Source organism: Macaca mulatta, chromosome 6, assembly GCF_049350105.2.
Source record: "Macaca mulatta isolate MMU2019108-1 chromosome 6, T2T-MMU8v2.0, whole genome shotgun sequence".
In the NCBI taxonomy this organism is placed as follows: domain Eukaryota; kingdom Metazoa; phylum Chordata; class Mammalia; order Primates; family Cercopithecidae; genus Macaca; species Macaca mulatta.
Genome location: NC_133411.1, coordinates 156,648,615 through 156,666,606, shown reverse-complemented (window position 1 = coordinate 156,666,606; position 17,992 = coordinate 156,648,615). Strand labels below are relative to the sequence as shown.

The following is a 17,992-nucleotide window of genomic DNA, read 5'->3' as shown; positions in this document are numbered from 1 at the left end:
GGAGGGGGAGAGAGAGAGGAGGAGCCAAAGGAGGTGTCTGCTGCAAGTTCCTGGCTGCTTCCGAGCTCACCCCATCCTCCGAGAGGGAGGAGGCCCAACTGGTGATGCTGCTGCTGCTGCCGCCGCCGCCGCCTCTATTGCTGATACTTTAGCGGGGCTGGAAGGGTGGTTCCTATTCGCACCATCGCCAACCAGAGACAGAGGGGGAAAAAAAAAAAACCGGCAGCCGCTGCTGATGTTGGGTTCGGAGGCTGCATCCGACTCGGTCACAAGGAAAATGGATTCAGTTTGCATCTCTCCCTCCTTTAAACAGCTTCTCCGGGTCTCAGCATGGTGAGTAGGAAACAGTAGGGCTCCCTTCTTGGTTTAGCGTGTTATTATTTGACCTATGTATACATTTCTGGCCTGAACTTGAACAATGACTCCCGTGCCACAGACTAGAAGGGGGAGATGTGGAGACAGAGATGAGGATGGAGGGAGAGGAACGTTGCCAGGAAGAGAGAAGTGAGAAGGCAACCGCTTGTGTTTAAAAAAAAAAAAAAAAAAAAAAAAGGTGTTCTGATTTTATCTCTAACTGGCTCAGAATGCAGACTGAGCCACTTGGTGCCTTTTTCTCCTAAGCTTAGCAACAGCATCAGGGGTTGGAAAAAGAGCTAACAACAAGAAGAGGGTGTTATTGAAAGGAATCATTTCATTTGCAGCTCTCACATACAGGGTTGGGCCTTCTTCAGAAATACATTTGGTGTCTCATAAGCTTCTCAGACTCATTATAAGGTGGTTTTGCTTATTTTATTGATTGCTTAGAAAAAGTGGCCCCAGAATTTGACATTTTATTTTGTACTCTTGTTGAGAAATCATTTGCAAGACCCAGTTTTATTTTATACGTAGATTTGATTGTGAACTTACACATGTATATCTTATGGATATATATATCATATATACACATGTTACTTAGCATTTATATTGCATTTATGAAGCATATTTATATGTAGGGTGTGCTTTGCAGTCATTTTTATGGTTTAGATATGTCCTTGCATTCCTGGAAGTACTTGCATGTTTTTGAAACTATGCTTCTGGTTTATATTATTATTCATTGGCTTTATTTGGATTAATGTGAAATTTACTCTGGTTATTGTCTCTTAGTTTCATTGTGACCAATTGGAACAGATGCCTATGATTTGATCTGTGTCACAGAACTAGATGCAAATTCGTAGCCTGCCTCTTTATTTTTAATTGGGTTTGTGGGGGATGATATTGAGGACTCCGAATTTACAATGATGGGAAAGGGAGGTGGCTTGTGGTATTATTTTGTATCTAGCATCTTACCAAATCAATGTTGAAGCAAATCAGTTTTCTTGAAATGCCACCCCAACCTTTTCATGTTTGTGCCTTGTATCCCAGGAAGCACAGCTGAGCTGGCAGGTGAAATGCATTCATTTTATTTAATAGTGCTGCTATCTGCTGTTCATTCCTTCAGTATCCAGGAACCATTTTACAGTTCTCTCAAATGTTGTATTAAGGGTCTCCTTCTGTAAATAAGAACGTAGGATTGTTTTGAAAATCTAGGTATTCCTAAGCACCCTAGCCCAGCCGTTTCCAAATTAGTCTGCTTATACAATGAAATGAAACCAGGGAGTGAGCAAAGCTGAACAGGAGAATGTGTGGCTTGTAGCTGAATTGGGCTGGGGGGGGGGGATGTGTGGGGGGGGTGGGCTATTGTAATTTACAAATGCTTACTGGGATCTGCTTGACCTTTTATTATGTCAAGGTTTTAAGGCAGCTCAGGAGACTAAAGATCCCTGAGATGAGGAGGTTCCATTCCCACTCAGGATAATGGATTTCATTGAATTAAAGCCAGAAAAAAATATGTAGGTAGAGTGTATTAGTAGTATTACATTTACCACATGGGCTATTATAGTTTTATCCATTAGTCTCTTCTCTAACAATATCAGTGTCAGTACAGACATTTTTTACAATGTAAAATGACAATTATTTGGGGCTTTAGTCTGGCATCTGATTCTACATACTCCCCCCACATTTATAATTTTCACATGTATTTGAATCGGGTTTATAGTTTAATTTGTCTGAGAATAATTGTTCTATTTGGCTTATACATGAGAAGGGCCCTTGGGGACTTAATTGTGCATGTCCTCATAGCATGTCATATATTATAGATCCACAGCTTTGTAAACTCATGCTACTTTGTGCCTAATTGTAACAACTATATGAAATAGGGCAAGAAAAGAGGTACTGGGCTTGTATGTTATAACAAATTGTATAACACATTGTATCCTGAATCTTTTAGTGATAACACTTGACTTCCAAAAATCAAAATGTTAGATATGTCTATTGTACACTTAAAAAATTAAGATTTGTAAAATTAAGATTTGTTGACCCCATTTCATGCAATGAAAGCAGATATCCTGTGGCTTTGTTTTTGTTTCTTTCTTGTTGAGTTTTCGTTTGGAGGTGGTTTTATAGGCAAAGTTGGTACAGTTTGAACAGAGGCAAATCCCTTAGGTCATGTGCTTAAAACTCCTTGTAGATAGCCTGTTTCAGCTATGTGTCTGCTGTTACCCTGATAGAAATACAGGTCTAGCTTTTGACCCCAGTCTTTAAGACAACTATATGACCTTTGCTAAGGGGCCGCTGAAAAGTGAAGTGTGTTTCAAGCACTAGAAGTTGAACTCTCTGCGGAAAGATTTTTAAAAGCTAGGATTCGTATGTAACAAATCTGCATGTTGTGCACATGTACCCTAGAACATAAAGTGTAATAAATAAATAAATAAATAAATAAATAAGCTAGGATTATTTCATTTGGAGAAGAGAACAATGAAATACGACAATCATTTGTTTCAGATAAGCTGAGCATGGGGCATAAGCATAGGACATTGCTTATTGCTATTTTTTGAAACTTCAAATGTGGTCAATGGGCTTCAACTTTATGAGGAATTATGAAGATTAGAAATATAAAAATGTAGAAGTTCCTCATAGTAAGTGTGAGTAGTCAACTGGCTAATCAAATAAAGCAATGTACTCTTCTCTCATCAAAACTGCCAAAAGTATGACCTAGATATGCTTTTGTCTAGGATGGACTAGATTTCCTTCTCAAGAACTTCTCTTGCTTTTTCTAGAGTGAGTCATTTATTTAAGAGAGTACATTAGTTGTTTAAGATCAGGCACTTCTAGATTATAACAGTAAGACTCCATTTTGTAGTTGGCTTCTAAATTACAGGATCTAGGTATTTGTAAAGAAATCAACTGATCATCTTCCTAGAGAAATTTACATGTAATCCTGCCAGAATTCAGGAAACTGAACATTTACCTGTTCATAAGAGCCCTTCTTTCTCAGCAACTTTATGGAGTGTGATGTCAAATACCTATATTAAAATTATCTCATATTGTATAGTTAATTTTGAAAAATGTAATGTGTCATTTAATGGGGTCTTTATACAAAATAATTCAAGAGCCATCAAGTTGTTTTTTTAAAAAAACAAATTATATGAAAGATATATACAAATTAATGCTTAAATGTGCTATTTAACAAACTAATCTTCCACTCAAACACTATCTTAAAAATGTCATTCATGTTAGAATATTAAAGTTAAATATTTTGATTGGTATGTAAGACTTTAGTAAAACTTGTTTTAATTAAGACACACACTAATTAATTTCTCACTTTGTAATAGGACGTTTCTCATTTCGGGTGACATCAGAACATGTTTTGATTTTATGTACCTGCTGCAAGTCGGCTTCAGGATGACTTAGACAATATTTGCAGAGTGAAACAGTTTTTTACATTTCTTTTTGGTTCATGAAAAGTCAATACTTTGTTTCTCATGGTTGGAGCTTATTGTGGAAGTTTTAACATAAATAACGCAATGATGGTCTTTTACTGAAAGAAATACGTTAGGTTTATACTTGGTTGTTACTCTGTGAAGTGTGTTACAATTCCCTCTGTTTACACATTCCACTATTTTTCTATCAAGGGAAAATGTGCTTTCAAACAGGATAAATTAATCAATTGACTAACAACTATTTGTAGAGCTTTCATATGACTAGCAGAATTTGCATGTGCTAGCAAAAAAGAATTTCCTTGGAGAATATAAGATATACATCCATGAAACAGTTAGTGTTGAAAACAATATAGTTGTAATTAGTACCATCACTTCACCATATATTAATACAAGTTTTCATAATTCTGTCATTTTTCCATTCTTTTTCATTTTATATTCTATCAATTTCAATTTATATGCTATCATTTCAATTCTATCATATCAGCAAAGCTAGTGTCATAGTAATTCTTTAAAATAAGTGGAAACAGATTCAAGGAGGTTAGACTTGTCCAAATTTGTGTTTGGTAAATGGTGTAACAGGCTGGATCCCTAGTCTCATAAGTACAAACTACTATAGTAGAAAGGTAGCGAATTATCTTACCAACATGAATTTTAACTAATCTGTGTTGTGTGGCTCATTTTATTTGAATATTTCAGGTACCAAAATTTGTTCTTTGGACATATCAAATTGCCAAATACACTATGTGCGTAGGGTATCAGGCAAACAAACAAAAAATGAAAACAAAACAAAACAAAACGGCTCACACACACAAAAAGAGTACTTTAGAGAAAATCTAGGCTTTTTGATATATCAGAAAAACCTAGAAGCATTTGTTTGGGTGAAAATCAGAACTTTATTGGACTGCTATGCATTTATTTTATAAATAAATATTGTTTTTATTTTTAATGACGTAGAGTTTGGGAGGTGACCATTGTTTTCTGTGTTTAGGATCAGATTAAAATTCCTGTAGGTCCTGAATCTTGAAAAAATTATGCCACCTCCCACCTATATGTCCTAATTATCTCTCTACCTACACATTCTTAAAAGTAAAAATGATGTTGTTATAAAATAAGTGTACATGGCCGGGCGCGGTGGCTCAAGCCTGTAATCCCAGCACTTTGGGAGGCCGAGACGGGCGGATCACGAGGTCAGGAGATCGAGACCATCCTGGCTAACACGGTGAAACCCCGTCTCTACTAAAAAATACAAAAAACTAGCCGGGCGAGGTGGCGGGCGCCTGTAGTCCCAGCTACTCCGGAGGCTGAGGCAGGAGAATGGCGTAAACCCGGGAGGCGGAGCTTGCAGTGAGCAGAGATCGCGCCACTGCACTCCAGCCTGGGTGACAGAGCCAGACTCCGTCTCAAAAAAAAAAAAATAAGTGTACATCAGTTCAACAACTTTCTGGTATTTTCTCTGAACAAATGCTCCTACATTTTTCTGAAATATAAAAAATATTTATTTGTTTTTCAAATATTCTAATTTTCTGGTGTATCTTTTTCTTTATTAATTCCCTAGGCACATACTGGTATAAGTATTTGGTAATTCAGCTCTGGCCAAATAGCAAATTATGACATTGAACCATATTCTACATTTGGAAAAAGAGTCCTTTATAATTAATTAACTTGCAGTAAAAATGAGACCTGTCACACTAAAAAAATTGTTCTTTAAATAATTATTCATTACCACAAGTAAATTTTGTTGCTTCAAGTTTTTTTATATTTAAAAATAATACATCCTCATTATGGAAAAATGATAATACAGAAATGTGTAAAAGGAAGATGAGAACGACTCATAAGCCTACCATCAATAAATCATTACTGTTAGCATTCTGGAGTATTTCCTTTTAGATCTTTTTGTATATACACACAGAAACACATGCAGACACACAGTTTCATAAATGGATCATACTCTATGCATTGTTTTAAATTGCTTTTGCTTTATGTATAGTGGCCATCTATCCATGTCAACTAATGTGTCTCTACTGAATTTTAAATTTCCGCGTGCATTTTTCTTGATGATTCAAGCTGTTTTTTCCCCCACTTGGGAGTCTTCACACTTTACTTTTAAATACTTCTTATGATGCAGATAGATCCTGCTTGATTTAAAGCAGTCATGAGTCAGGCATTATATTCAGGAAATATGAACTCTGTTACCCTGACCTGCCACTGCATCTTACAATTGGTATTAAATTAACCTTGGTCATTCCTTGTCTGCTAATAATGAATGAAGTCTGAATCCAAGGCAGTGAAATCCCTGTTTGAGGCACGAGGAGTTTCACCAGGTACATGCATCAGCAACAATTAAAAAACAAAAACAAAAACACATCTGTTTCAGATTCATGTTAGTTTTCCCCAGTGTTATAGTTGTATGTCCTGTAGTTTTATTTTTTAATTTTTAATTTATTATTATTATTATGATTTTGGAGATAGGGTCTCACTCTGTTGCCCAGGCTGGAATGCAGTGGCATGGTCTTGGCTCACTGCAACCTCCACCTCCCGGATTCAAGTGATTCTTGCGCCTTAGTCTCCTGAGTAGCTGGAACTACAGGTGCACACCACCATGCCTGGCAAATTTTTGTATTTTTAGTAGAGATGAGGTTTTACCATGTTGGCCAGGCTGGTCTTAAACTCCTGACCTCAAGTGATCTGCCTGCCTGGGCTTCCCAAAGTTCTGGAATTACAGGCATGAGCCACCATGCTCGGCCTGTCCTGTGGTTTTAACCTTGGTTAAGCAACTCAAATCCTTTATGGGAAGATATTTAAATGACTTCTTGGAATAAACCAAGTGTATTAGTTCATTCTCACACTACTATAAGGACATACCCAAGACAAGTAATGTATAAAGGAAAGAGATTTAATTGACTCACAGTTCTACAGGGCTGGGGAGGCCTCAGGAAACTTACATCATGGCAGAAGAGAAAGCAAACATGTCCTTCTTCACATGGTGGCAGGAGGGAGAAGAATGAGAGCTGAGTGAAGGGGGAAGGCCTTTATAAAACCATCAGCTCTCGTGAGAACTTACTCACTATCATGAGAATAGAATGGGGAAAGCCACACCCAAGGCCCAATTATCTCCTTCTGGGTCCCTCCCACAACATGTCGGGATTATGGGAACTACAATTCAGGATGAGATTTGGGTGGGGACACAGCCAAACCATATCACCAAGATGTAGTTTTGCAATTTTTTTCACTATATTCATTATTTCATAATGAATTCATGTATATCATAGTTTTCAAATAAAACCCCAGTCATCTGACTCTTTCCCCTTTTTAAAATATGAATGGTTGACTCTTCTTAAACTTTAAGTGTGAGTTTTAAACATAATACCTTGGAGAAAATTCTTTTGGTATATCTCCCATTTTACTCTCTGCAACCTGTGTGTTTCCTTCATAATACATATCTAAAGTTGTAATTACCGAGCTATTTATTTGCTTTCCCTACTCTTCACTAGAATGTAAGCTCCATGAGGGCAGAAAATGAAACTGTGTTGTTCGCCAGTTGTAATGAATGCCTTGGTACAACATGCATGCTCAATAAAGACTATTTGACTGAGTGGCTGAATGAATAAAAGAATGAGGGTCCCCTAAATGGCTCCTGGCGTAAGATTGTAGAAGAGACTTCAACTAGTTGCTCTTTCGACTGTGATTCTCGTTCTTTTAATTTGACTGTAAAAGCAAAATGAATTTTATTCATATCCTCAGGATGTTGTTATGATTTTGATAAGGCAAAATCAGATTCTTAAAGGTAATATATCACAACACTTAACAATCCTTCATTAAAGACTGCTCACTACATGCTGTAACATAAGAAAGATTATGAACACTTCCGTGGATCTTTTTATTTTCTTTAAAAAATTGAATTGCAAGTCAGAAATAACAAATACCTTTTATTTCACTGTAATTTATTAAAATAAGTTAGTAATTTAATTATTATAAGCAGCACATTATATGGTACACACTCACAGCTATTGTGCTATTTTAGAAATCTGCTCTACCAAATTCACTAATCATAAACAAATCATTCCATCATATCTCCATCCAAATATTAAGTTGAATCAAAAATGCATCTCACCCCAAAGATAAGTTAAGGCAGCATCTGCTTTCATGAGAGTTTTGAAATCAAATATAAAAAGAGTGACTTGAACAAGAGGGTTAGCTTGGCAGACACATGGACATGCATTTGAACCACTGAGGACAGCCATTTCTATGGGTGTCTAATCTGCTGATATGCTGTAACTTAAGTATGAGGAAAAAGCCTTTGTTGCCTTTCTTTGTTTGGCATCTAAATCAAGATCATGGCACTTACTGCAATTCTTGAATTTCTGGAGTTCAATTTCGGTTAGAATATGCATGGAAAACCAAATCTGACAAATTTTAGCTGACACTCTGTGGCCAGAAAACCACTCGATATTATTTTCAATAAGGGAATTTTGCTGAGATAATTATGACTCTAAAAAAGCCTCTGAGCATGTGCTTAGGAGAAGAGGGTGATATTTTCATCATGCCTTCTTTTCCAAACTGGAAATGTTCCCCTGCAAAATGCTTATAACCACAGTAAAAACCAGGCAATTGTTTTTTACTCACATTTCTTACCTGGCTCTTTCTTATGCAGCACTTCATGGAGAGAGGTACATTCCAAAAATAAACTGAGCTCTTACTCTGTAGTCATCACTGATGTATATTTAAGGCCCTTAACCTACTCATAGGTCAAGCTTACCTAATTTGAACCTAGTTTCCAAAATGAAATTATTAGGTCTTTTAAATGCAAGAATACTCATGAAAACAGCTCGACAATATTTTAAATAAGTACCATTCTGTAAAATCTAGGCTATTGTCTCATTCTACCAATAAGCCAAAACAGTCAACAAATTTTTATATGATGATAACCAATTTGGAGAATTTCTATTTATATTAAACAATCCATGCTGAGAATTCATGTGAGAATTCACAAGCTGCTAATTCTGCTAATTGACATTGGCAACAAAGAGAGAAGGACTTAGATGTTTTGAAGATATTATAGGCCCTCAACTTGCTTTCTTATGGGTTTGCTAGGTAATTCAGATTATGAAAATGGGTACTCTGGAATTACAGGGGTTTCTCCATCATCTGCTCAGTTCTAGTTTCCTAAACCCAAAGGAAGGAAGTATTTTGACCACTGGCTCAGTCTCTGTTTCCTGTTGTCTCTTAAGGAGTAAATTAAGTTGTAGTTAATTAACTATGAAACAGGTTTTGTATTTTGGAGAATATATTATTTTTAGCTATATTATGGAAAACTTTAGAATTTTGACTTCCTTTTAAAGCACTTCATTAAATAAAATCATCTATAAAATTTAGAATACAGAGTATTTTGAGCCAGATGCTTAAGCCATTTAGCAATAATGAAAAATAAGTCTCAGCTTTTTAAAAAATGAAGTAACAAGGAATACCTTCCTCCAATCAATTTTACATAGAAGGAATGCTTTACCTGTCTTCCTCTCTTCTTAGCCAGATTGTCCACATTTTTGACCTACAGGGTGCAATTCCACACTCTGAAACAAGAGAAAGGAAAGTATTAGCCTACGACAAGAGAAATCAATCATTGCATCTGAGTGTGACCTTTGAGTTTTTGCGCTGTACAGGTTTAAAAGAGTTTAATATCCAAATGCACACTTAAACATGACTGTTTCATACTAACACTCTTATATGGACAGTATGACTACATATATACTGTTTAATCTCTTTTAACTATGGTATGTGATTTTATATTTTTCTCCTTTCATCCTGCATACAATTTTTGAAATCAAGCCTACATGGTTTAGTCAAGGCCCCTGAAACATAGTAAAGAGATAAGATTAATATTTCTAGCCAGTCACTGGTCATTTGCTAACTGAACTTTCACTAACATATGTATAGTTTGAAAACATGAACTATCTACATTTATTTTGCATAATCCTCTTGCTTTGAAACATTGATCTTTGGCTGTGTAGTCAACTGTAATCTAAGCAGAATCGATCATTTCTCAGTTCACGTGGTGCCATCACTAACCATATTCTTGGGGTGCTTAAGTGCTGTTTGACTAACGAAAGGATCCTTATGACAGAGAGTAGCTGATGAAGCAGTGGAAAAACATTTCGTTCAAGACAGACTTTTGCCAAATATGCACTTCCCCCTGGGTAAATTTGAAAATTTTTTCAGAGTTGATGCTGACTCATCTTTACTCTTTAGAAGATGTAGCAAGACCCACAGTCTAGAATTTTCTTTATGATTCAAGTAAAACGATTTATTCCAGTAGTTAAGGGTTAGCGCTGACCTTCCTAATAACAAGGACATCTGATATGCTCTGAATATAACAAGTATGAAAGGAACAAAAAAAAAGCAACTTCCTTTTTAAAATTATCCAGAAAATGAGAAGAAGATCTAAACTCTTTGAGCATCTGTTATGCATCTAGTATGCTGAATATTTTCATCCATGGCTGTTTTTGCAGTTCTCACAGCAGGCTGGTGAAGTAGGCATTTTTCTTCCCATTTTGCCAATAAAGATGAAGATTTGATAGGTTAAATTTCATACCCAAAGCCATTCAATTAGCGATTTTTGAACTGAGATGAAAATAAAGTCTGTCTGATTATGCAGCACAGTGGTTACAAACTGGAGCCTTGTGGACTGGACCCAGCTCAAGAAAAGTGTTTGTAAACATGAGTAAAATGTTAGTACAAAGCAATATATGCTCCTAACACAGTATTTTTTAAAACATACTTTTGTCCAAATTTTATAATTTTGACATTTCAGCAGATATTAGAATATCTCCTCCTCTTAGAAAAAAAAGAAAAACTGGCAACACCAGGCCACCTTTCTTCAAGGCATCCGGAGTTGAACTGTGGGTATTCTGGATGGATATTGTGCTACTTCAAATCCCTACCCTGCCCCCCACCACCCCCTCACAATTGATATTTATTGTTCTTCAGGTAGACATTCAGGTTTCATTCATATAGAGGCTGAAAATCGTGAACACAGGAAATAATCCTGCAGACAAACATTTGCTAAAAATGAATTATCTGTATGAAATTTAATGCTTTAGGTCTGGTTTGTGGGCAATCCCAATGACATTTCAACAGTGTAATTTACAGCTTTAAGTGTCTCCCCTTATGTCCCATTAATTATTTATGTCTTTCATAATTAGTAGACTAAGGCATTTTTTTCACAATTTACATATGTTTAATACTTTATTTTACAAGTTATAAAAAAACTTTTAATAATTTACATTCTCACAAGAATAAAGGTGGGGTAGATACTATATATTAATATGTATATCTTAGGTCATTTGATTATCCTCATCACATCTTTCCATTCACATGTATCTGTCTCAGCAAATCTATGGTTCTCGTATGTGGAAACGGCAAAATAAATGAAGAACTTTTTCGTTTTGGTGGTAGGGGGAGGAATATGAATAGATAGTTCCTGCAGGTATATTATTATCATCATCAGCAGTACCACAAAAGCTTCATTGAAGACCCTCAAAATAGAAAATATTTACAGGCTTCCAATTGTTAGCCCTGGTCCCTGTCCAAAAGGAACCTATGTTTTTAAAAGGATAAAGGGCCAAATAGAAATGGAATGTTAATGCATGTAACAATTACAGGAGAAACATAAGTAGCACTACAGTTCCCTGTCCAAGTCTTTATGTGTGTGAACTGTAACTAATGGGCCTAAACTACGAATGCATAAGGTGATGAGAATGCTTTGAATCAGTATTTAATCCTTCCTTTCTTCTCAACATATATCTTTCATTTGATGAATCAAATATAATAACGTTTACATTAGTAAATAGGAACTATGGAGATGTGTCAGTTTACTTTTTGGACTAAATCCAGGTTAAAATATATCTAAGGGTTTCCTTCAAAACATATTTGACATTAATGCTAGTTTTTGTTTTGTATTGGTTTTTATTTTGCTTTACTACTCTTACTAGATACCAGCATTGCACTAAATTTGTTGCCTACCTTATACCATCACACTTTGAAAAAAGTGATTCTATTCTTATTTTATTCATAACTAAATTAAGGCATATTGAGGTCAAGCAAATTAATACTTACTCTAGATCATCCAACTAATGACTGACGGAACCAGATTCTGACCTTAATTCTGTCTGACTGCAAAGTTGCTCTTAACAAATAAGCTAAACTACTTTCCCCTTTTAATGAAAACTTGATTGTGATTCTGAAAATTAAAGTAAATGAAGAAAAAGGCAAATACATTTGAATGCTATTGTTATTGTTCAATATTCATCAAGATGCAGTTCTTGCTAAAAAGGACAGCAACGCTCCGCTTAAGTCTACATTCAAGAACAAAGCCCACATAAACACACTTTCCTCAGTGAAAAAAAGAAAATAAGGGGAGAATGAATCCCAGTCCAAATAGAAACCATTCAGAGATTTTGTGTTTAAATAACTCTTAAGAGACTTTGTGTGAGTTCTGTATATTTCTACAGTATAATCCAGGATTCACTTTTTAAAACAAAAATTTAAATAGGCTTTAAATATATATATTTTAAAAATTATCTGATTTTCCTTCCTACTTTTTTCAAGCAATAAATAAGAAAGAGAAAAATTTTGTTCTGTATATTTGACAGTTCTTTATACTATAAACATTTTCTTTTCCTCTAGATCCAGAGAGCAGTTTCATGGGAATTTCACCTCTGGATAAATCCCCAACTGCAAAGTAGACTGAGCTGTACATATTTCAAAATTTAATGCATGAACAATATAGTTTCTGTGGTCTTATCATTTACATGGTGTAAATTCATGCAACTCAAGACTTTTTTGTTTAAATTTTTGTTTACAGTAAACCGCAGGAATTATGGCAAGAATAGGTTTGGATGAGAGACTGAAATTTTGATTTGGTTGTCTATCTCTACACCCAATGGGTATTTTGTGTAGACAGCCTGGATTCTATTGTCCTTTCTTTTCCTTTTTGCTCTGGCTCACCAGAAATTGTGTTTGTCTACGTAAACCCATTTAGAAACTCTGACCCAGGTGTAGCAAAACTTTTATTTTTCAGAAGTCCTGTGGAGTCACTGTGGATAGTCAAATATACAGATATATGGATCACATATATGTGATAAGTTAATTGTGACCTATCCCAACTGTGGAATACAATGAAGCCCTTTAAACACTATGTTATAGAAAAATGTTTAGAGGTATAGAAAAAATATGTAAGATTTGTCTAAGTTTTAAATAAGTCAAAAATCAAAAGATAGAATTTAATCCCAATTCTGTGAAAAGAAAATTACACAAACATATATACATATGTTTTAAAGGGCCAAAATAGTGCAAATGAAAATATTAAAAGGAATTTGTTCTAGGTGGTAAGTTTATGAGAATTTTTTTCTTTGAGTTCTCTGATTTCCAGATTTACTAAAATGCATTTTACTTCTTTAATTAACAAAATGTGATAAATATTTTTAAGGAAAGATGTTGATATCAAAATGTTTAAATCATCTACAAACCCAAATATTTGACTATCCAGTTTTGCTCCACCTGGGTCAGCAGTTCCACCTGGTATACAGAGACAAACACAGTATTTCTGGTGAGCCCCAGACAGAAGGAAAAGGCAAGGAGGATAGGATCCAGGTGCTCTACACAAAATACCCATTGGTTTCCTAATATTTTGGAAAAAAAGAAAAGATCTTGTCTCAAAATAGTTTGAAACCCAATAATATAATTAATGCAATTGACATTCTTGTACCTAATTTCTTTAAAAACTAAAAATTTCAATTCTCTCTGGGATATTCAGCATCCTAGTTTCATTAGTCTATAGTGGGTTTAGTTCATAGTAATTATTTGAATACATGGTAATAAGACAAAAATCCAAGTTTAATACTATGTGGCTCAGTCATAATCCATTTTTATTGAAAAGCTCCAACAAGGATTATTACATGACAGAACAAAAATCCGTACACAATCTGCAGAATTCTGAGCTTTTTCCCTTTAGGAGGTAGGCACAGCCATCCTTATCATGAAGGACCTGCTTACACTTTTGCTGCCCTCTCTGTAGTTTAGGTGAAACGAAATCTTTCTCTTCTTGGGCCTAATAATCATGATGACGGTAAGGATGATGGTGACATCTCACACTTTGAGGGTGGGTTCCAGAGGGGCACAACTCTAGGGAGGACTGTGTGAGTGGCACTGCCCTGAGTTGTACAAAGGAGGAGTATTGAATGAACACCTGCTGTGTGCTGGGCGGAGTTCTGATCATTTGACAACCATAATATCTTTGAGGCAGGAACTATTGTACTCCCCTTTGAACCTCTGTATTTGAGGAACTAAGAGAAATGTTAAGGAGCATGCCCAAATTCAACCAGCTAATAAATGGTTAGCCAAATGGCTTCTTCATGCTTGTTTTCACACTAGGTGTATGGGATAAAGATCAGAATCCCATTTTCAAAAGCCTTATGTAGGAAGACCAGTATATAAACAAAAAAGTTAACAATAAAACATTACAAACATTGTGACAGTATGTGTCTCCCATTCAGCCACAAAAGGACAGGGCCTCAAACAAAATTTTAATACTTTAACGTTTGCCATAAAGGTACAGTCTTATTTAAGTGAAATCATCTTTGTTCTTTATTGGGGAAGTAAAAGCTGAATGTGAATTATTTTATAGTGCCTACTTCCTGATGCTGTTTATTACACATTGTAATGTTGTCCATTCAATAGTATATTTTAATACTGTCTGACCAAACCCGTCTCAGTGATTAGTGTTAAAATAACTCACATGTCTTATTTTTATGTAAATTATTACCAAAGAGTATCTGTTTTTTAAAATGATGTCACCTAATAAACCTGTTCAATTAGGAACCAGAGACATATTTGAACATTTTGAATGGAAACAGAACTGAAAGTTATATTTTAAGTTGAATGCAAAAGGTATTCGTTAAATTTGTGGCCTTGATTGTAATACAATGAATAATTAAGTTTAAAAATAATTCTAACACCTACGATGGCTTCTTCTAAGTTAGGTGTATGTGTGCGGGAGTAAGTAGTGAGTAGGGAACCTACAAAGATGAATAAAACTGAATCCTAAAAGCACAGTAAGCTGTAAGCCTTTAGGCACTAAAATTTTGGTGAGAGACCCAGAGGCCTTTGTCAGAACATAAGAACATATACAAATTGAGTATCAAATATGTAAAAATCTATACAAGAAAACTTAAGAACATCAATCAAGGCACATGAATGAAGAAAAACAGTAAATTCATGAAAATTGAGTTTACAAACCTGAAAGTGTGTGTGTGTGGGTGTGTATGTGTGTGTAGGGGTTTTGCAACCTGCCTTGCCTTAAAGTTAAGGAAGGATGTTAGTTACATGGAATCAAGCCATGAATGGCCATGATTCAGGGAATAATGTGAGAAAATGGATTTTTAAAATAAAGCGAACAAAACAACACAAAACAGATCACTTTGCAGAGTGAATGGTTTGCTGTGATCAATTTCAGCATGCTTGAAACTTCATCACTTAGGAACTATTAGAAAACAGAATATAAGACTGAAGTAAGAAATTACTATTAAATCCTACAAGGGAAATTATGAACTACTTTTTAAAGATTTTTTTCCAATTTGAAGCATTTCTTGCATGTGAATCTAATGAGGGCATATGCATGATAAATATTGGAAAACACATTAGATACATTGATTTCAGTTACAGTCAAGGCACTCTTTCATTATTTTTTTTTCTGTATTTAATACATAAAAATCAACCCAGAAAGTGAGAAAAATATAAACCTGGAGGGAAAAAGGTCACCGAGTACTTAATGAGAGTATTGATTCTGATTTGCTTGCCTTCACTTTGGATTTTTCTTCTTTGAGCTATGATTATCAGTACTCCAACCCTGGTATTTTTTGTTGTTGTTGTTTTTTTTTTTTTTTTTTTTTGAGACGGAGTCTCGCTCTGTCGCCCAGGCTGGAGTGCAGTGGCCGGATCTCGGCTCACTACAAGCTCCGCCTCCCGCAACCCTGGTATTAAATAATCTGTAAACTCTCTTTTGGTGTGTGGTCAAATGCCACTGAGCCAGAAACCTGTACAACTATTGCAAATTCCTTAAATTCTTTATTTTTCTTTAAGTAAAAAGGAAGTCTTGAGATGGATTATCTACAAGGACTCTTCCACCAATGTGTTTATGACTCGGTGACTGTCCATTACATTTTCTGTCAGTCGTTTGTCATAGTAAAGCTTCCCAAGGTAATAAGGCAATATCAGCTTTTTGTCATTTTTCTCTTTCACTCTGTGTGTGTGTATGTGTGTGTGTGCGTGCGCGCGCACGTGTGCATGCGCAATGCTGCCATTCAGTTTAACAAACAGGTCATTACATTCAAGCTATACATCAAACGGTGCATATAATGTGCTATGCTGCCAGGCTAACTATTCAGTCCAATGCATAAAGGAAGTGACTACTTTTTTCTCTGCTGCAGCCCAGATACTGCATCCTTAAGGCCAATGTGCAAGCACAAGGTGAAGGATTGATTGGCAGATCTCATTGAGAGGTTTCTGGTTTATTTAATGGCTTTTGTCAGTTTATGTTACGGCCACTTTCAACTCAGCATTATGAATCTGTGTTAAGTGGACCCCCAAGGTAAGAGCATTCTCTGCTCTGCAAAATATTTGCACTTGCACATTCAGGAAGCCACTGTCTAGCTTTCCCTTTTTAGAGGCCATGTTGGAAGCCAGCTTACCCATATGTGTGATATTTTAATCAAAGGATGAATATAGCTCTCCTTAGAAGGAAAAATCAAATGAAAAAAATAAAAGCTTATCTTTTTCCTTCTCTCCTATCTCTCAGGGCATGTACCGCTGTTGTATAGGGAGTCAGAAGAATATCTCATAAACAGAGAATCCCTTGACTTGACAAGTGCTCTTTTCCCACAGTTGTTATTTTGGTACCAAATTCACTTATCCCAGCTCTGATTTGTTTAGAGTAAATCATTGTGACACAGTAGAAAGGCACAAATTTGGGAATCAGAAATCAGAGTTTAATATTTGTTCAGCTACCAGCTGATTGTATGACATGAGCAGGCATCCTGTCCATTCTTAATTTTTGTTTTGTTAATTGTTAAAAGAGAGAGATAAAAGACATTACTTATTTTTTTCCTCCTTTCTACAGAAAGGTCTCTTAATTCCTTTGCCTTCAGATATGTAGGCATGTTTGCAAGGTGATTGAAGAAATCCTCTACTGAATCCAAAGTCTTTTTATTTGCCAATGGTAGTGATTACAATTACTTATGGACTTCACTTATTCTCCCATTAGCCCACAGTGTCTCTTTGAGGGAAGTGGGGCAGAGAGGGAGAAGAAGAAAAGATGGGGGGAAAACACAACCCTAAGGAATAGATCATAACCCAAGATTGGGTGAGGGAATAGCAGATGCCTCAAAAATGCATAGTCATTTAACCTCTAAGTTTTTAATATCTAGCTACAAAGTATAAAACTGCATAAAATTGCCTTGACTGGTTGGAATATAATGAAGATATAGTGAGAGCATCACAGGATGGACATGTTATAAACGTTTAAGAAATTATCACAGATTAAAAAATTGCAGTGAACTACAAAGATGTTTAGAATATATTGAATGAAAATGTAGATTTGAAAACACTATGTCTATTAAAATTTGTTTGTATGTGCATAGAAAAAAAGACCTAAAGAAAATATAAAAATATAAAAAGTGTTCAGGTGGTGGAATGACAGGTGAATTTTATTTATTTATTTTTCATTTTGTTGACTTGCATTTCCCAAGATTTTTCCAATGAACACATACTACTTGGTTAATATGAAAAGGAACAAACCAAAAAGAACTTTAAGAAGTTGTCTTTACCTAAACATTAGGAAGTCCCTGATGGATATTAGGTAGGGCAAAGCGAGGCTCATATATTTTCCACCTTTAAAGCGAGTGATTCCTTTGTTCCCTTGGTCTTTTTTATTTTAATGTGAGTGAATTAAAGGAATTCACCATAAAGATATGCAGGAAATGAAAACCTTAGGATTTAGACATGTGAAGACCAGCAGTGCTGTCCTGCCATGATTAAAACTGTAATGATACTGAAGGGAAAGCCATGGTGTCACGTCAAGTGGACCAAAGTAATTACATCATCACCATCAGTCAGAAAAAAAGCTTTCTTCATGTCCTATCTACTAA

General features: G+C 35.4%; 1 protein-coding gene across 4 annotated transcripts in view; it reads left to right on the top strand.

Moving 5' to 3' along the window:
- Positions 1 to 62: 62 nt before the first annotated feature.
- JAKMIP2 (janus kinase and microtubule interacting protein 2) overlaps positions 63 to 17,992 on the top strand; it is a 186,591-nt gene continuing 168,661 nt past the window's right edge. For 3 of the 4 annotated variants that reach the window (XM_078004132.1, XM_015141171.3, XM_015141166.3), the window contains exon 1: positions 63 to 333. In XM_078004132.1, the coding sequence (XP_077860258.1) occupies positions 331 to 333 (3 nt within the window). In that variant the 5' untranslated portion in view covers positions 63 to 330. The remainder of the gene's footprint in view (positions 334 to 17,992) is intronic. The other variant, NM_001265812.1, reaches the window with a different exon arrangement.